Source organism: Polyodon spathula, chromosome 7, assembly GCF_017654505.1.
Source record: "Polyodon spathula isolate WHYD16114869_AA chromosome 7, ASM1765450v1, whole genome shotgun sequence".
In the NCBI taxonomy this organism is placed as follows: domain Eukaryota; kingdom Metazoa; phylum Chordata; class Actinopteri; order Acipenseriformes; family Polyodontidae; genus Polyodon; species Polyodon spathula.
Genome location: NC_054540.1, coordinates 12,936,411 through 12,957,935, shown reverse-complemented (window position 1 = coordinate 12,957,935; position 21,525 = coordinate 12,936,411). Strand labels below are relative to the sequence as shown.

The 21,525-nt window shown below is 35.7% G+C and overlaps 1 protein-coding gene across 1 annotated transcript in view; it reads left to right on the top strand.

Annotated features, from left to right (window-relative positions):
- Positions 1-20,499, top strand: part of LOC121318188 (staphylococcal nuclease domain-containing protein 1) — a 188,219-nt gene extending 167,720 nt beyond the window's left edge. The window contains exons 20-24 of the mRNA XM_041254602.1: positions 1,585-1,654; positions 4,050-4,163; positions 4,738-4,941; positions 17,094-17,138; positions 19,891-20,499. Of these exons, the coding sequence (XP_041110536.1) occupies positions 1,585-1,654; positions 4,050-4,163; positions 4,738-4,941; positions 17,094-17,138; positions 19,891-19,956 (499 nt within the window). The 3' untranslated portion in view covers positions 19,957-20,499. The remainder of the gene's footprint in view (positions 1-1,584; positions 1,655-4,049; positions 4,164-4,737; positions 4,942-17,093; positions 17,139-19,890) is intronic.
- Positions 20,500-21,525: the final 1,026 nt, after the last annotated feature.

Below are 21,525 nucleotides of genomic sequence, written 5' to 3'. Positions count from 1 at the left end.
ACTTTAAAATTATTAGAAAAAAATGAAATACTACATAAAGCAGAATAAAATTGGATATGAAAAAGGTACGTAATTAACGTTTGTAGTAGATTTTTGGTGTTTATATTGATAATGTCATTAAAATTTCCTGTTAAAGACCACCAAAGTCATGGCTAAAAATATTAATGCAATACTGTCAGCACTCGAATATCCTTTACCCAGATGTACATCAGTCACATTTTACGACCCTTCTGTTAAGAATAAAATCTATTGCCATTTTTGTGTGTGTGTTAATGCACTTACCTGTCACACACGATTTCCAACCAGTTTTCTGATACAAATCCCATCTATTCAGTGTTAAAATTTATCTGAATATCCGTCACAGCCCGCGTGTTTTTTTTTTTTTTCTGTCTCTAATGCCAAATCAGCCTCAGTCTTATATTGTTCAGTTACACAGCACTTCCTCCAGTTTCACCTGACAAAAATGCAGCCAAACTGTAACATTAGGGCCTTACCGAGCACTAGTAAATTCTGCAATTTGGAATACTGATTTGGGATACTGCCTATTCTGGAAACTGTGTTGTTATTTTTAATCTCTTGGTTTTGCTAAATTGCATTGCCTTTTATGTTTTACACAGATTTGTGGATGGATAACATTTGGATGTCATTTTGCTGTTAGGTTGTTAATGGGAAATTTTACATAAACAATACATACTGGATTTAAAAGTATGTACTGTGTTACAGTTAACATGCTGTGTTTGGCAAATGATAATTTCAGAATCATATCCTTCTGAATTAAAATACTACTTCTGTTGAAAAGATAGTACTGTCCTTTCAGATATTTATTTTTGATATTGTATATTTTTGTGTGTTCCCTGAAAAATGGACAAGGGTTCGAACAGGCCAAAATAAAACAATCAGATATGCATCTCAGGTCAACATTTTATAGGGTCAGATATGTAAGTGCTGACTGTATCAGACAAACAGTGTTGGGGAGTAACGTGTTACTGTAATTAATATTTTTCAGCAACTTTCAACTGTAATGGTTCCTTTTTCAAAAACAAATGTACTTACTGTGTTAAAGGACTATGGTTAATGCATAGTGTGGAAATCAGAAAGCGCTTCAAGTCTTACATGACACATGAACTCGCTTTTTATGTTGTATCCTGCTTGAAAATGGCAATGGAGGATGGAACAAGTGGGTTCAAGCTGCAGCCTGGCCAAGCCAAAAAAAATCTCTATGAATTGTAAGCAGTCTCAGAGAAGTAACTATTGGTAACTGTAAGAATTTTTCAGAATTTTTAGCTCTGAAAGGGACACTGTTATGAAGGTGTGTGTATAATGGCATGTATAGTTCTTTGTGGCTATGAGGTTCAAAATAAGATATAGAAAAGTTGTATTTTTATGACAAGAACGCTTGTGTACTTCAATCCAAGTTGAGACCCTCATGACAGCTTATATTACTATCCTGGTTTGAAATCGATTTGAAAACTCAAAGGTGACAGACTCCATATTCCATTTTCAATGCATTGATACACCCAGCCTGCTGGGAAATAAGCATGCAATGATTTATAGCTGTTCTTTTTGTCTCTACCCCCAATTTAGGTACAGAGCACGAGTAGAGAAGATAGAATCACCTGCTAAAGTTCATGTCTTTTACATCGACTATGGCAACGTAAGTAGTTGGGGTTTTTTTTGTTTTTCCTCTCACTTCTAAAGTAAGTATCCATAACATTATCAGATCCTGGATTTCAGAGTTGCTGTTTGGCATCATTAGTATTTTGAGGTTATGTATCAGATTTCCAAAACAGATTAGAGAGAAGGTACACACCAGGTCAAAAAGAAACCACAAACATTATACATGGTAGGTGGTGAGGGTTGTGTACAACTAAGCATCTTATACAGGTCTGACAACAATGAGTGTTGATAAACGTTTGTGCAGCACGTATTGCCCTTTTATTCTGCATCCACAGCAGTGCAGAAGCAGACAGACTACTTTACCTCAGGCAAGTAGCATGTTGAGTTATTTAAACCTGCATCTCAACTGGCAGCTGAAAGCACATTTTTATATTGGTGGGTCTTTTTTGCTTGCTTTTATGTGGTACAAATTAGGTCTATGACATTGGATCAAGTGAGGATAATTGAAATTATAAATCGGGACTTGTGGTTTGAAAAACACAACTCAATCTGTGCTATAGCAGTGATATGTTGTCTGGCCATGGTTGTTTTAGAAGACAGTGAAATTGATAGAAATGAAGAAGGTGAGTTATTCTAGCTCAAGTGGGACCAACAGGTGGTTTCTCAAGTTTACTTTCCCCCTTTTTTTAAATGTTGTTTTTTCTTTTGTTTTGTTAAATAATTTGTAAAAGGTGTCAAATACATAATTAAAGTATGTTGTCCTGGATATCTAGAGAATTAGATTCTTTGTTTCTCTAACTCACTCAGTTGTTCTCCTACAAGATTTACATTTTCCCTTATGATTAGTCCAACATTAATTGAGTAATGTTTACTTGATTTACTTAAAGAAAAATTGGTTTCTTTTTTTTACATGGCTTGTCATTTAATTTTATCCAAGCTATGCTCTTGTTTAAAGTGTGTGTTCCACTGATGGCTAGTGCATAAACAACGTATCATTGTACTACATTATTGTATTTAGTAGTGTTCTGTCTGGCACTGGTTTTCAGTTTGGAGACACTGCTGGTGGTAATAGTTTCTCCAGTTGAATTCTTGTAACAAACTCTGATCTCAAAAGGAATTCTGGTCTACCCAACATAAATTTCTATCAACAGACATTAAGAGTAGGCTATGTATTTTATACTTAAATCCAATATGTCAACCCCCGGCAACACATTTACCCACAAACCTCTTTATCCAAATTAACATAGTCTAGGCTCTTTTATAGTTTATTTAATAAAATCCCTTCCTATTCTGTAAATCATCTGAAGTATATTGCTCCCCTGTTTGCTGAAGAATGTGTTTTAATCCTAATTATAGTCCTCCCTACATAGTCCTACATTCTCAGATCAGGAAAACAATCTTAACGCATGCATTTAAATACAAATTACTGGGATTCCCATTTTCAACCATTGTATTGTCAATTACACCTGTATATTGTTTAGGGTTATATTCCAATATGGTAATACCATAACAACTATTTACATATTTTGTATACTGATGTTACACACACACAATAATGTGTGTAATTTTTAAAAGTGAGTGTCTCATATGATCTGTTTCTCCAATTAATTTTGAATTGCTGAATTATTTAAATATGATTTACATGGAGATTTTGGTGGTCCAATGGTTAAAGAAAGGGGTTTGTCACTGTGAGTGACCCAGAGCAAGTCACTTAAATTTCTTGTGCTCTGTCCTCGGGATGAGACGTAAAACCAAGGTCTTATTGTAAGTTACTCAGCAGCAGCAGTTGTGATGCATAGTTCACCCCCTAGTCTCTTTTGTTGCTTTGGATAAAAGTATCCAAAGAGGTGTGTAAAATCCCTCTCTGTACTCTTAACTCACCTCACCTCTCGGCTTTAAGTGTGGCCGCTATTGCGACCCTCATTATCATGATTGCCGCTCATTATTTGTGCGTGTTGAGTAATTTGCATTACCCTTAAGCTTACATAGGCCACAGTGCAAAATAATTGCCTGGCTGCTAAGCAATTTAGATTTTGCAGGCACAATTGTTTGCACTGCGCTAGAGTCCTGTGTTTTTCACAAATACGAAATAAAACTAAATGTAACTTACAAACAAAATAAAATAAAAAAATCATTATGAAGCAAACATAGAATGACATTTTTAAATTGGGAGGATTATACAATACATGCTTTAAAGACAAGGCTCAGCCGTTACCATAGATGCGGTCTGAAGGAAAACGGAAGCTCTGTCAGCACTGTTATTTTATTAATGCAATAAAACTAAACAAAACAACATTTTTAGATGAGAAAACAAAAATGAAACGAAATTTGTGAAAAATAAAACGCAATTATAAAAAATAAATAAATAAAAAGGATTTCACGGGGCTCTGCACTGCGCCTGTCCTTACATCAGCCCCTTTGTGTTTCTTCAGAGAGAGAACGTACCTTCCACCCGCCTTGGAGCACTCCCTCCAGCCTTCAACATACGAACCCTTTCTGCACAAGCTACTGAGTATGGGTTTGCCTACATCCAGGTCCCACAAGATGTAAGTGATTTAATTAAAAAGTTATCAATATTTAAAAATATGTCTTCTGTCTTAGTATTTCAGGACTTTTTTTTAGAACTAAATAGTGTCAACATTGAAATAAGCTACTAAGTGTTTTTCATTTGTTTTTATTCATCTTTTATACAAACAATGTTTCCCCAGTTAATGGAAAATGCTTGATTGGTCTAGACTCAGGGTGCCTTGTGGTCATCACTTTTTGCTAGTATTCCTTTTCCCCAGGGATTCTGCAAGCATTCCTTTTCCCCCATCTCCCCATGGACACCTGCTCATTAAATTTTCATAGAGACTGTCTCTGATGTGCACACAAGTCTCTAGCATGATAAACTCCAAACATGACTGGTTAACTCCCCTTTATTTTAAGTGCTGCCGTCAAAATGGCAGTGACTTATCATGTTTCACAATGTGGTGAAGTTTCAAATGGTTTCTAAATGTTTATTGTGTTTTCCTACAAAAATCAGGATGAAAAAATTCTTAACAACTTTGAATGTCTAATCACATTAAAAGCTAAATAAAAGAAATGCAGTCTTTCTGATAACCTTCTCTGCATCTACAGGAGGATGCCCGTGCAGATGTAGTTGACAGCATTGTGAGAGATATCCAAAACACTCAGTGTCTGCTGAATGTAGAGTATATGGGGGGAAGCTGCCCGCATGTCACATTGCAGTTCACTGACTCCAAGGACGATGTTGGACTCGGACTTGTCAAGCAGGGAATGGTCATGGTAGATGTGCGGAAGGAGAAACATCTTCAAAAAGTGGTAGGTGACTTGCTTTGGTGATTGCTTGAATTCAAGAGTGCTCTGTATTTCACACTTCTACAGTATGTGTTAAATGCTTACCCAAGTTGGTCTGCATATCACAAATTCCTATGGGTTTTAATCAAAATCTTTCAGAGCCAGTAATTAAACAATGTGTCCCTGGGTACTGCACAGGTAGAGCAAAGTATTGACTTAACTGAACTGCTGGAAAATAGTGGGAACTGCTTACAGGCTGTAGATTAAATGGATTGTGTTTATAACATACAGTTGACTTACTAAGCTGTGTTGTAGATCTACTGTAGTAGTAAATATAATGTACTACAGGTAATAAATGAATGATTTATGTTTTGATTTGCTTCAGAGTTATGTTTTTAGTCCTATAAGTGGCAAATACAGATTATCTTCACAAACATACTACTGCTACTGCTGTTTTGCAATATCTTCAAAACACTTGACAGCCACCAGGTCATTACTAGGAATAAAAGAATAGCATTAAAGGGAAGTTGTGTAAATAGTAAATTACTTAAGGTTATTGGGTTTTTGATGTGTAGAAATGCTAACTTTAATTGTGTGTGTGTGTGCAAGCGAGTATACAGTGCCTATAGAAAGTCTACACCCCCTTTTAAAATTTTCACCTTTTGTTGCCTTATAGTCTGGAATTAAAATGCATTAAAGTAGTTGTTTGTTTGTTTTCATTGATCTACACATCCTACCCCACAACTTCCAAGTGAAAAAAAATATTCTGGAAATTTGTAGAAAATTAAACATAAAAACTGTTATAGCTTGGTTGGATAAGTGTCCACCCCCCTTGCAATAGAAATCCTAAGTTAGCTCAAGTGTAACCAATCGCCTTCAAAATCACACACCAAGATAAGTGGCCTCCACCTGTTAAATTGTTGTGATTCACATGATTTCAGGATAAATTCAACAGTTCCTGTAGATTCCCTCTGCTGGGTAGTGCATTTCAAAGCAAAGACTCAACCATGAGCACCAAGGACTTTTCAAAAGAACTTTTGGACAAACTTGTTAAGGCACAGATCAGGGGATGGATACAGAAAAATATCAAAGGCCTTGAATATCCGTTTGGTGCACAGTCAAGACGATTATTAAGAAGTGGAAGGTGTATGGCACAACTGCTGCCAAAGGTGCTTCCACCAAGTAAGACTTATCGTTCCGAAGGGTTCATCTGATTATCCACAATTATTGGTATTTTTAAATTTTTTTTTTTTTTCCTCAATAAACTTTTTTCCCCCCTTAGCAGTGTGGAGTATGGTGTGTAGATAAGTGGAAAAACAATCCTCATTTAAATGCATGAAACTCAGTGGCACTGACGCAACAAAATGTGAAAAAAGATTCAAAGGGATGTAGACTTTCTGTAGGCATTGTATATACAATTCCTTTACATGTCTATTTTTAAATGGTCACTTGATTTTATTGTTTTATTTAAACAATTTGCCTTCATTGTGATGGATTCATAACATGGTTTTTGGTATTACAGCTGCTTAGAGTAAGTAGCTGGGTTAGAAAAAAAAAAATGTTATATAGGTACATTATTTAAGCAGTTGTAGCAACACCTGGGGACGTGTAACGCTATATTTTTCAGAACCCTGTTACTCAAACAAAACTACTTCAACTCATTAAAAATTAGAAACTTAACATAAAAGGCCAGCCAGAGTACAGTGTCCTAATTGTCGAAGTATGTGTCATCTAAAAGATTTGCCATAAAGACACCAGTTAGGGTTAGGGCTTCTCTCGTCTTAATAGATGCATGGTATGTTCTGGCTGGGGGAGGGGAGTAATACATGGTTCATTACATAAGCCAGCAGGATTGCATATTTAAAACCTATTACAAATAAAACGTTTCCGGAAGACAAAGATTGACCTTTTTTTTACTTTATACTATACCAAGGATAATGCAGTTATTCTGGGGGCAGGGGAAAGCCTCAGTCACAAACTGTTTTTAAACAGAACACTTCCATTGTGTTGCTGCAGTCGATTTTCTTGCCTCCAGCAAGGCTAAAACTGCTTTTTTTCTTCAGCGTGTGTGGGGATGAGACTTGCTTTTTATATTGATGCATACAGGTTCTATTACTAACGTTCTTTTGTACTGTTTTGTTTGGTTTAAAAAATCTGGTAGAAGATATTGTTAAATTGTAGTAGAATGTGGTTTCACATTCTAATTGGTTTTAATTCCCTATATTGCTTGCATGTATTGCAAACAGTGTAGCTCTTACTCTCAAAATACAGAGATTCACGTTCTGCATAGCCTCTACCAAAAAACGCACAAAACTGTAGTCAGTCTATCCATAGGGAGATGATTTATATTTCTTCCTCACAAATAAACTTGTTTTTTATTCAGCAGGCCTGTTGCAGCCTCATTATCAGAGAATGATTAATTCGAATCATAAACTGAGTTTGAAGACATATTATGCTGGCTGCCCCCATAGCTTACAACTTTACTAGATCTCATCTTTGACATGGCAGCTCCCAGCTGAGGGTTTTACCGCAGAGCTTATGATTTATGTGGGAGGGGGTGGGAGAACAACATAAATAGAACCAGGCTTGACTTGGATTTTATGATTTCTAATATTTTAAATGCTTAATATGTAAAAAGGCCTAAGACGGTAACATTGCAATTCACTGTATGTCACACCATTAATAAATAGAGTACCGCTTCAGGCACTTTCCAGGTTCAGTGCTAATTAGCATGGGTTCTGTCCTGTATTTTAAGCTTTCACTGATGAGAAGTGTGGTATGTACAGTATGCCCCACAAGTCAGGCATTGGCTATTGAGGCCCCCTCAAAGGAAATTACTCAGAAACAGTAATTTAATCATTTACCAAAGACCTATGCTGTTAAGCTCCACAGTACGGTATCCCTTTTTGGTAAATTATATTGATGCTGACATTGTCGGGTGCTGTTAAACTAGTCTGATGTATTTTTCTCAGAACTTGGGAATTTGGTGTGGAAAATGCATCGGAGTATTCAGAAAATGCCTTAAATAACACCTTTTAATATAGTAAATGCTTTGGCAGAATATGGCTTTTTGTTTTTTATAGAAGAGCATTTAGTTTCTGCTAGCCTGTGCACAAATGGGGACATCCAATGCCAGATCCACCATACCAAGGATGCCAGGATTTTTAAATGTCTCCCAGTAATGGTAATGCTGGCTTGTAACTGTGTAATTGAAAGTAGAGCATTAATACTTCCATTTAAATTAATATGAACATCTGTTGGTCAGTCCGGTATGACATTATATTATTAGTGCTTAAATTAGAAACATGTTCTCTATGTCTGTCTCTTACCTAATGATGTTGTGGTGGTGGTGTTGTTGTGTGTCTGTTTTTTTTTTTTTTTTTTTTTTTTTTTTTTTTTTTTTTTTTTTTGTTGTTTTTTTTTTCAAAATTGTACTAGTTTTGCATATAGAAAATATATTAATACTGGTCAGCCCCAGTGGTGGTGTGCATATAAAACTCAGTTTAGTGCTTTGGGAGGCTTGAAATGTATGAAATTACAAAGCAGCTTGCTTGTGCTTTGACATTATGCAAATTTAACTGGGAACTCAAAAGCGAGTTATAAATTGTAGAGATAAGGAAGATGGGCTATTTGTACAATAATTATTCCCATTAAACTGTGACATTCTTTAAACCGTTATTTACTCTTGCAAGATTCACACGATGCCAAGATGACAATTTTGGCAAAGAGCATTTTTAGTAAGGATATTTTTGTTTTGTTTTGTCTTTTTTAAATAAGTGTGTGTGTGTGTGTATGTGTATATATATATATATATATATATATATATATATATATATATATATATATATATATATATATATATATATATATACACACACACACACAGCTCTGGAAAAAATTGAGACCACTGCAAAATTATCAGTTTCTCTGGTTTTACTATTTATAGGTATGTGTTTGGGTAAAATGAACATTTTTGTTTTATTCTATAAACTACTGACAACATTTCTCCCAAATTCCAAATAAAAATATTGTCATTTAGAGCATTTATTTGCAGAAAATGACAACTGGTCAAAATAACAAAGTTTGTACAAGTTTGTCCTGGAAGAAAACGTGCTTCCTTCTGCTCTGACAATGTTCCCCAACTCTGAGGATTGGTTTTTCTAGCAGGACAATGCTCCATGCCACACAGCCAGGTCAATTAGGTGTGGATGGAGGACCACCAGATCAATACCCTGTCATGGCCAGCCCAATCTCCAGCCCTGAACCCCATTGAAAACCTCTGGAATGTGATCAAGAGGAAGATGGATGGTCACTAGCCATCAAACAAAGCCGAGCTGCTTGAATTTTTGCGCCAGGAGTGGCATAAAGTCACCCAACATCAATGTGAAAGACTGGTGGAGAGTATGCCAAGACGCATGAAAGCTGTGCTTGAAAATCAGGGTTATTCCACCAAATATTGATTTCTGAACTCTTCCTAAGTTAAAACATTAGTACTGTATTGTTTAAAAATGAATATTAACTTATTTTCTTTGCATTATTCGAGGTCTGACAACACTGCATCTTTTTTGTTATTTTGACCAGTTGGCATTTTTCTGCAAATAAATGCTCTAAATGACAACATTTTTATTTGGAATTTGGGAGAAATGTTGTCAGTGGTTTATAGAATAAAACAAAAATGTTCATTTTACCCAAACACATACCTATAAATAGTAAAACCAGAGAAACTGATAATTTTGCAGTGGTCTCTTAATTTTTTCCAGAGCTGTGTGTGTGTGTGTGTGTGTCTATATATATTACACATTTTTTTTATATATATATTTTTATAAAATGTGTGTAAACATTCTCATTTTTCCAGCCACAGATTATATTTGCTGCTATTCTTCAAGTGATCCATTTCAAAATGTATCGTTTCGGTTTAAGTACTTGTGGTTTTGTAGGTGTTGGCTTGTTTATTTTGATAAAGGCTCTGTGACAGGTAGAATGAAGTCCTAGAAAACCAAGGCCAATACAGGATAGATTCATCTACATAATGTTGGCTACTGATGTCTAAAGACATTACAGTGCAACAGCTATTTAATCCATAGTATATTTAAAAAAAAATTAAAAAATGATTGCCTATTTGAAACAGAAATTAGTTTTCCAGCCTGTGTTCTTTATGCAATGCATTCCAACTCCACGCAAGTGAGGAGGCAATGTCAAAATAAATGTCTTGCTATGAATATATGAAAAACATTTTACAATTTCCCATTTAGAATATAATCAATGTAATGTAACACTGTTAACAAAGTCGTAATTTGTGTCTTGCATTTAAACCTTATTGTGCAGAAAAATGTTCCCTGAAGAGGTTATTTAAAAAAGAAATGAAATAATCAATTTAAAAAAAATGTTTTACATCGGATCATGCACATAACACCATCAAATAGAGAATCAACTTTGATGCCAGGATACTGTTGTGAGCTTTGGATCAATAGAATTGTATTAAGCAAGAGTCAATATTTAATTTTCACAGAATTATGTATAACAAACACAGCAATCTGGGTAATTGTTAAACAATAAAGCCCAAATCTTGGCAACTCAGATTTCATCACTCTCGCTTCCCTTTGTGAGCTTATTCTAATACACACCACACACAGCTGCCTAAAAAGTACAAGTTGTCTCTGAGTGTTTAATCATTAATGCATTACTTTTGGCCATTGTGGCTTTCATATTAACATCTGTCATCAACATGAGATCTATAGTTTATACCAGTGTAGTGGAATGGGAGAATCTATTTGCCCTGTGAAGGGGGCGAGGATCTCAACAGCCTTATTTTAAGTAATACCTGAAGTCAGAATTACCAGAGATTTAGGTTAATGTCAGTAACAAACTAGAACTGAAGTTGTGTTGGATTTTCTTTCTAGTTTCTGGTGATGAGGACCAGGTTTCATCCAGAGTTTCAATGACATTTTATTTCAGTTAAGCTTCTGTATGAATGGAAAACTGTACATCTGTGGAGATGTGTACCATAGCTTTACAATGTTGTATCCAAAAACAGTTGTTCAGAGGCTTTTGTTATCAATAAACAGTGACTGTCTCCAGCCCTGGGAGAATTTTTCAAGTGGAAAAACAAGAAAATGTTGAAACAGCATTGCTCCAGATGGTTTCAGTTATTTGATGGAAGCTGCTACCTTTTTTTTTTTTTTTTCTTAAGTTTCATGATAATGTTGGTTAAGTGCATCAATCCCAGAGTTTTAAAGTCTCAAGGCGGTGTTTTTAGGAGTCAGTTATCTGTGTGTGGTATAATTATGAAATATACATACACAGGACAACAAATTGCCCATAAGGAGCAATTGTGATCTTTATACAGTAGTAGACAAACAGCTTTGTTTCAGCTTTTTCTTGCTTGGGTCAGCAAACACTGTAGTAATTGGTCGTTGACCTACAGTATTTCAGAGAACAGGATCACACAACTGCTGAACACAAGCATTTTAGGATTTTTGACATGTTATTTACTTGATTTTCATTGCCATGAGAAGTGCAAACACAAGCCACAGATATTAAATAAAAAAGTATGTAACAGTAACACGTGTCCTGCAAAATAGGCTTAATTTAGATTTCTATCAAGTAGAAATCTTAAGTCGTATACATGTAGATGATGAGTATTTAAAATAGATTTTATTTTATTTATTTATTTTTTTTTATCTAAAATTAACTTTCTGACAGATCCAGCCATGCACTAAAGGGTTAACTATCTGAACTGATCTTGGGAACATACCCTGTAGGAAGCCTGTTCTAAATGTTGATCTTGATCTGTCTTTCAGTGATCACATGAGACTGAACATGGTGCCCTGGAGTATGCTGTGTAAATCCACCATCTTCATCGAATTATATATTTCTTGGCACAGAGCCCAAATACATATAGCAAAATAGTTTAAAATTAAAAAGTCTTTAAATACTAAGACATATGTTATTGGATCGATGTCTACAGTTCACATGACATTGCACAGTTAGTTTTCAAATCTTGTTACAAATGATTATTACAAATCTACAGTTGTACAAGAAAAGATTTCTTCAATTGCTTAAAATGTTTTGAAAACTGTACCTTTTAGAATAAGTAGGCTATCCCTCTGCAGTCGCTTGTCTCATTTGAAACTTCTATTCTGTGTCGCTGACAATTTCCTCCAAAACCATTACATAATCAGTTCACAATATATTAAAATAAACTGACTTATTCATAGCTCTATAAATGCATTACAGATAAAATGTTGTTTTACTGTAGCTTTTATTAGGCAACATAATACAATTATCATGAAGTTTCTTATGTTTTATGTAAAAGAAAAATGATGCTTCACTGACTGTGAAGATAATAGCCTTAATACAAATTATGCTGCTAAACCTTTACTTATTTTGCTGCACTTCTGTTTTCCTGATTTCTCTTGCAATTTCTTTAACATGTGTTTAGCTCCGAGAATCAGAGTGCTCATTGAGCTGTTTTTGTTTTTACTGGTTATTTTGGAGCAATGAGAAATATTCTCATGATGTCGCATTTGTAGTATTAAGGAGTTATTTTACCATGTAAGGAATATAGCCATGTAATTTCTTGCTCAGGTGATACTATGTTGCCCTCCTTCAGCTGTGTGTATCTGTGGGTGATGTCATGGTTATCAGAATAGACTGTTCAGATGTTCCTAGTTTGAAGATTAACTCTCATTCCCTTTGTTTCCGAGCAAGTGACATCTTTGGCAGTGTATTTCTCATTGTTGAAATGTCAGACTACTGGAAATGTGGTGGTGTTGATTTGAATGCTTCGTAAATGTTTTACAGAGCGGTCTGCAAAATGCCATTAACCTTTTACACGCACCTCTAAAGGAATAGGGTACTGCACTATCTGCAAAAATGCAACAAACTGTACATTGGGGAAAGTAAAAGGCTTTTAGGAAGTAGTTGAATCAACACAACTACATTTCCAGCAGCATTTCACACAAGGAGAGACGGTCTGACATCCATTAGTGGTGACACCCTCACCAAGTCATGGACAGTTATCTATGGAACAAACCGTACCTTGGAAACAAGGTCAATACAGTAAGTGTGAAACCTTGTAAGAAAAGACTGTATTAGTACTGTAGTAGGTGTCTTACATGTAGTGACACGTGCTGAAAGAAGAAGGACGTGTCGACTTCCCTGAGACACATATATATATATATATATATTTTATATATATATATATATAGATATATATATAATATATGATAATATTATATATATATATATATAGATTATATCGGAATACCTTGGCCGTGGCTTTGCACCACTCACACAATCAGGCTGTGTGCCTTTGGTCCTTGTCAAGTCCAATCATGCTGCCCATTGCTCTGTAAAATGTTACCATTCCTCTTTGGTGATGGCTCAATACCTAACTAACAAGCCAAGTTTGCATAATAATTTTAATCAAAGTTCCTATTCCTAGTATTGCCCTTAGGAAGGCTATTCAGGCCAGTAACATTTTCTGACTGGCACTTGTCGTTCCAACGTTAACTGTGTTGACCAGTCTTAAGGGCAAATGGAATACACATTATTGACAAGGTTATTCCAAATGAGAGTGTTGTCTTGAGCATGTGTGTCTGTGTGAGTTGTAAGTGGGGCAGTATCATTTATTGTGACTCATACTGAGTGTTCCTGTTCACAATAGACCTGGGATTAGTATATCTGTGGAAACAAATCCCATCTATCTGTAGACACAGGGCTAACACCACTTATGTAAGTCAAGTTTACTCATGGAAGAAAAAAAAAAAACTACTAGTTTTTCCTAGCTTATGTAATGCAAACTTTTTCTTTTTTTTTTTTTTTTTTTTTTTTTACACAATCTGATAGACTAAAAAGCAGTCTAAAAGCATCTGCATTAGGCTTTTAGTGACAGAATGATGCCCTTACTCAAGCAAACTCTTCTAATCAAACAAGCTTTTATGCATTTTCTGTCTTAGAACATATTTTAAAAGGTCTCTAGTAAGATGGGCCTCAGGGGGTTCTTGCAGAGCTCATATTGAACAATCTATTTATATTATATACTGACAACTGTTAAGAACTGCTGTTTGTGCCATTTTGTGTAGGTAGTTCTGATGCAGGTTTGAACATTATCAGGTGTGACAAAGTTAATTTAACATCCAGGTCGGCCTGTATAATTCAGCCTCTTGCTTTTGATTGTCCAATACACACTCCTATTCTTCTTGCTATGATTTAATAGCTCTGACCTTCTGTAATAGAAATGGAAAAGTGATTGCTCTCATTAGTCAGGATGCAGAAAATGTTTCCTTGGATAAATCCACACTGCATGTAAAAAACAATCCTATTGAACAATGTTCAAAGTATATTGTTCAGTTGTATAAGTGAATGCAATTAGTCATTCAGAATTCTATTTTAGTTTTGGTATATGATGAAGTTATTGACCTGCAGTACATGTTAAATAAGTAAAAGCAGCATTTTCATTGATTTTTAATGTGGGGATGCTTTCAGGGGTACAGATGTAGTGATTTCTGATCTGAGCTACGGTAAGTAATGAAGTAGCTGGACCCTGCTGTGATAGATAATGTTTGCAGTAAAGCATTGCAGTACAATAAAGGAATTTGATGGGCTGAGTCATAGGATTAAGTATGTAGGGATGTAGCAAATAAATACTGCGGTGAAGGACTTGCTGAACTGAGATAAAGCAAAAACGGGTGCTGTTAAGAAGCTTGTGGGTGCTAATATAAAGAAAGTGAATGAAGTGTACTTCCCAGTCTTTTTCAAATACTGAATAGTGTAAATTCACAAATACAGATAAAATGTGATCCAGTAATCCTTCTATCAAAAAACATCAAAAGCTGAAGCAGTTGTACGGATTTTGAATCATCAGAGTACATGTCAAACAATGATTAATCCCCACCAGGAACACCGCTTCAGACGTAGTGACAACCTTGTAGCCAAATATACATTTTGTTTGGCAGATTAAGGTCCATTTTTGGAAATAGACTGTTCAGTCTTCAGTTTTTATAATGAGCTTAAAACAAAATATTTACACTGTCAGAAAACAGCTTGCTTTACCCTTGACATGACAGTACACTATGGTAATACTTCGGGTCAGTCCTTTTTTAGTTCATGTCGGTAGTGTGTGGCACATAAAACAGATCTATTGCTGGTTTGCAGCATGCAGTCCTTTTGGGGGAGTATGAAAGAATTTAACACACTGTACAAATTCAGTAGGCATTCTGTTATAATTGAGCGATGCTGAATTCTGCAGGAATGCTTTGAAAAGATTATATCACAATGGATTATTCTTGTGAAGATGGTTTCACAACAGTGAAAGGTTTAAAGTAATATTCACTTGAATTAGGATGACTCACTGGTACTGTAAATGTGAGGTTTCATAAAAAGAGCATGTATTGTATAAAATTAACATGTGCACAGTGTACTTGAAATGGTGATCTCCTGAAGTTAAACTTTTTTTTTTTTTTAGCCCAGTGGGGAAATTTATTATAGATAGTGTTAAAGCCTTTGCTGTAGTGCAGTGATATATTTCTATTCCAGTAATGCATTTTCTATTTCACAGATATTTAACCTGGGTTAGCTAATATAGTTTTATCGTCATTGTTGTGGACTAGCGATATATATTATATATGGTACGTACTGCTGCCAGGCTGTTCTGATCAAGCCATGTTAATTAGTGTATGTTAATGTTATTTATAATTCACAGGTTCTCCAGCTTATTACTATTTTTTCCTCATAAGATTTAGTGTATGTACCACATCTTGCAAACTCTTATTTTAGCAGTTGCATCTTAGAAAAACGCAGCTCTCTTAATAAGTGTAAATTTCTTGGCTGTGCTGTTATTTGTTCTTAATAGGAGTTATGAAACATGTACTGTTTTTAATATGGCTTCTGCCTCCTGAAATCCATTTATCATATTGTCTGCCTATCTTTCCTACTGAAGTCGAAAAGATTAAGCTGATTGTGCTCCATTTCAATGCATACCTAATGGAGAGAATGTCTGATTAAATCAAAACTTGTCATTTGAAGGTAGCTGAATTCACCTTTTTTGTGGGGTTGGGGTCTTGAATGATAAACGATATTTGAGGGTTGCGCATGCAGACGTCTATATTAGAGTTATTTTTGTAGTTAAACTACTGTAGCTTTGAGATTGAAAGATTGTTATATTTATAAACATTTTCAGCATTAGTTGTTGCTAGCAATTGTAATCTTACCTGCATATATAGTAATGTTATAGGCTTTCATTATACTAGTGGAAACACACATTATGCGAGCAATTTAGTCATTCAAAAATGTAATTTAGCAAGGGTCCAGTGTTGTGGGGTAAAAAAAAAAGTGTCTGATGAACTTTTCATACCGGGTTGATTTGGATTAAAAACTCAGGTTGGTATTCTGCATGTTGGATTAAGATTTAGTGCACTTTGAAACGACTCATGTCAGATTTGATTTTCAACACAAGTTTTTTTTTTGTACCGCGTTTTAATTCTTTAACGAATTGGATAAAGTAAAGGCAGAATGCTGCATATATGAAATGAACAGGTACATGTAATTACACTTTTATAAAGTTTATTCTTCATTTTGATTGTCCTTTTGCTATAACGAACCCCTCAATATAACGAACAAAAGTCTTAGATCCCAACAGGTTTGTTATAGCGAGGGTGTAGAACCATTGAGTGATTTGATAGTTCTGTGTGAGTCTCTACAGAAAGTGATGTAGAGTGATGGCGTATCATCATCCAAAGGTTGCTTGCTAAAAATGGTGGTCACATTGAGCACCTAAAAACATGCTGTGCTATCTGTATCCATGGTATACTATTCCTACCTGTCGAGATTCATTGCTCTGTTGTCTGTACTTCTCTGAACACAGGCATCAACTTTGTTTAGTTTTTGTAAGTGGTCTAGTGTGATACTGTTACAGCAATTGAGAACTGACTCAGTCTAGCTATTGGCCAGTATGAACTTTTAGTCAATTTATTTCTGATGTTGATGAATTAACAATTTATAAATGTGGTAATTTCAAGTTTTGCTAAGAGAACAGAGGAACATAATTGCTCTGTTCTGCCATCTCTACAGGCACATAGTCTACTGTACAGTGCTTATTTACCATAAGTGCATGTGTGGTCATGTATTGTTGCTTCTGGCTGTAAACCATCTATTCTGCTGTCTCTCTCCCACAGGTCAAAGAGTACCTGATTGCACAGGAATCTGCAAAGGCTGCCAGGGTAAGTTTTCTACAAATCCGTTTCTCAGTAGTATAAGCCAGTTCAAAAGGTCTGGATGAGAGTATATTACTGGTCTGAAACTGTGAAATGCCTGAGAACAATGTTGATTATGAGGCTTCTTATGTCTGTGTTAATTTTAAATGTTGCTAATTTGTTCCAGTTCTAGGTTAACAGTGAATTATTTTATGTAATGTCTATAATTTTATAACATTTTCTATTTATAATTGTCCCTTTTGAGTCAGGCCACTTAACATGCAAGTGCTTCAGGCGCTATCTACTTGAACTGACCAGTTTCCATAATGTGTAACCTGCTGTTTCCACTAATCCTAGTTCCCAAGCCCTTGTGGGACTGGTAGATGAGTGTCAATATTCAGGTGGTACAGAACACTGAGTCGTGTCTAAAACAAACACTTTACTTACTGTTGCTGTTTTGTGTACAGTAGTCTTTACAGCAACAGTAAGGAGACTTTCATATCTAGTTCACTTGCTAATTTTTTTTCAGGTTTACTTTGGTTCGTTTCACTTCAGAAAAATTCAAGAAAACTTGAATTTGTTTTGGTTCACTTGCAGCATCATCCAAACAAGTTTTATTGGTTTCACATTTCACTTTTCCAAACACATACGGCACTCTTGCCGATACTAGTGCGGACGTTCTCTCTGCAATATTACCTTGAGTCATGAGTAATCTTGATTAAATACTGTGCAGTCTTTAATGGTGATGAGTAGGCATTTAAAAAAGAGCCTTCCATTTCAACTGCAATGTTACTTTGAACTACCACACATGTGTTCCACAAGGTTCTTTATCGGCTTAGCACATTTTTTTCAAGATATCAGACTGACTGCAAATTAATTCCGTTATATTTTAAAATTGCATTCTTCAACTCTGAACATGTTAAAACGTCAGTATAAAGCCATACGGATACATGAAATAAGGAAATGCATTAATAAGTTATAAAACAGTTGTTTTAATATTATAGGCGCCTTTGTTTTTTTTAAGCAGTAGCCTCTGACAATGTTTCCATATTGGATTCTTAGCTGGTCTGGGGTGTTTACATTTCAACCTGTGTAGCTTTGAATTTCTTCTTCTTACTTTGATTGGCTGGAGAGAAAACAAGGCTAGATCGAGATTGGATAATGTTTGTTCAGTTGGCTATTTTTGTGTATAGTTTCCTAGTAACGGATGACATTGTATTCTGGGAGATGTAGTTTGGGAGATGGAAGTTCTAGGGGAGGCAGATAAACTGTGCAGCAAAATTGCTATGCATATTTTGAAGGATTAAACTTAATTTGTGTGTATTTTGTATTTTTTAATGCGTAAAAATGTCATACAGGGCTAATGAGTGGTGCATCCATTAAAGGCGCTCCGCATGGAGTACAGGATGCTCCCTATAGCATGGAGGTCTACGATTTGAGTCCAGGCTATTGCACTGCCAAACGTGGATTAGCCGAGCGCCGTCCAGGGTGGGAGGGCTTAGGTCGGCCAGGGTGTCCTCGGCTTACCACGCACCAGCAACCCCTGTAGACTGCCTGGGCGCCTGCAGGCTTCCCTGTAAGCTGCCCAGAGCTGCGTTGTCCTACGACACTGTAGCTCTAGCTTGGCTGCATGGCAGGCCTGGAGAGTGAAAAGAAGCGGTCAGCTGACAGCACACATTTCAGAAGACAGCATGTTTGTCTTCACTGCTTCCAAGTCAGCACGGGGGTGGTAGTGGTAAGCTGAACCTAAATACATTTGGCCATTTCAAATTGTGAGAAAAATTGAATAAAGTCAATTGGCGACAACTAAATAAAAACGAACTCAGGTATGCAGCTTATCTGGACCGCTGATCATGATTATGAAAAAGATTTAGATATTGCACATTCAACCAACTGCAATTTAGCTGTTTATGAAGAAGAAGAAGAAGAAGAAGAAGAAGAAGAAGAAGAAGAAGAAGAAGAAGAAGAAGAAGAACTTCTGTGACAGTGTGGTGAGATAGATGCAAGAGGAGCTGGTTTACTAAACTCAGGCGGAGCAGCGCAAATGCAACAGTGACTAATGTCAGTACAGACAGTACCGCTTTGTTTTCCCTGCAAGTGTGTATGGCAACATTATTATAAAACCAGATGCAATACAGGTGGTAAATCATTATTCAAGTGTCATTTAATATTTTTTCTATGAATTTGCTTGGTGCTTGCTGAAGCAGTATGTCGCTTCAACGATTTGCTTCCCTGTTTGGAGCGGTTTGTTATCACGTGAGCTGGAAACGTTTGGTTTCACATTACAAAATGTTGAAACAGACCAAAGTGCTAATGTATCAAGGCCACTACCAAGCGAACTGAGACCACCATTTCAAGTGATCTCGGTTTCCTTGGTTTGATGCGCATCCTGGTGCAATTTACATGGTTCTCATAGGTTTCACATACCACTCCAAGCAAACCGAACCACCCTTTAATCCACGTCAAAGGGTCAAATGAACTAAGTGTGAAAGTGCCCTGGTTTATTGGCTTAGTTTAGTCAAAATTGTTTCTGGTACTGCGGTAAAAAGATCAATGGGCGTGGTGTGTATATTTGTCAAGAAAGATTTCTGACAAAGCTTGGATTTTTATTATTATTGCCCTTTTGTTAGCTGTTTTAGTTTGTTTTAGGGGTTTAAAGTAATATTGGCTTATTTACTTTCAATACGAGTATTCACAATGCTCACTTTTTATTGCTGAAAATAACCACTCACAAAAAATATATTCTGTTAACTTATTTGTATATTTTAATTTTCTTTAGCTGAACCTGTGGCGCTATGGAGACTTCCGTGCCGATGATGCTGATGAATTTGGCTACAGACGCTGAACACGCCATTCCAAAGAGAACATCCTGAAGACATCCTAAAACAAAATTATCTTTTTTTTTTTTTTTTTTTTTTTTACTATTTTATGTCCAGTGACTTAATGGCCCCCTGCACTCACCTCCTCTACTTGGACAGCTCTATATTTGTGATTGTGAGATGATGATTATTGTGATTATTATGCGATGAAGGAGGGGGAGAACTGGAAATGTATCAGCTTGCTTTCCTGTGAGAATGCTTCCTATGAAAGAAATTAACTATATCGTTAAACACAAACAAGCAGGAATTTAGTCTGTTTTTAATGGATTACATGAACTTTAACTGAAATAATTAAGGATACAGTGTGTAAGGGGGTTTCTTTTCTATGTGGTAGGAAGCTGCAGAAGCCTTAAAATACATTTTAATTTTTTTTTTCTCGCTTGTGTCTTACAGTTAACAGTAAATCCTGTATGCTGTAGCAAACAGTATTTGGTTTTGTTTTCCAAGATCGTAACGTTGTCATGTATTTAAGTCTTTCACAGCTCAATAAAATGTAGCAAAAGCTGAAAGACTGGTGTCCTTTTTATTTGAATGCCTAAATCTAAGCCTGTTCAGCAGAAAATACTAGAATAGCATAGTGTGTTGGGAAAAGGTCAATTTAAGTGATTTGTGATACAGTATGTGTCAGGTTTTGCAATAAACTTGATTAATTCCTCATCAGTTTGTAGGAGCTGTTTGGAGTAGATGGTATTAACATTGACCATTTCTATTGCAGGGGCAAAGGGTAGGCCTTCCTCTTCCAGATGCATATTTTTGTTATATATTATATATACGTATAAAACATACTAAACACTATATAGATCCCAAACTATCCTAATATATATATATATTATAAGATACCTCATATATATATATGTGTAAATTAGTACACACATTTAGTCCTCACATTATTTTATTCATGTAATTGTGGTTTGGGGGTCTAAAAAGATTCTGATCGTCACAGCCCAGTTCTTAAGGCTTAATATTTAGCACCGTTTTTCTTAATTTCAAATATATTCACTCTCATACAAGTTTTGGGAAGATTAAAATAGTCACTCATACACTCCTGGTATATGTATATTATGGTGAATTTTGCATTATGGGAGCAGTAGATCTTACCAAGATTATAGCGGCTAGGGATATGGCTTTGAGATTATAAGCTCTAGGGTGTTTTTAAATCCTTCAGAAGTTTCTTCTTAAATACATAGTATGTAATTTTTGCTACATAATCTGCTTACATACATAAATATGCAAGTGATTTACAGGATTCCCTTGCGATCTTCAGAGGAAGAGTCAGAATTGATCTTATGGCCTCACGTCTGTATAAAAAGAAGAGAAGTTCCACATTTATATGCAGTAGTAGTTGCCACACACACACACAGAGGTAGTGGACAAAAAAATGGAAACACCAATGTGAAATCACTTAATAGGGCCTTGAACCACCACATGTGGCCAATATGACCTATATGCGCAGTGGCATAGTCTACCAGCCTCTGGAATTCTGCAGGAGAGATGCAGCATCATTCTTCCAAACTCATGGCTGGTTGATGGAGGTG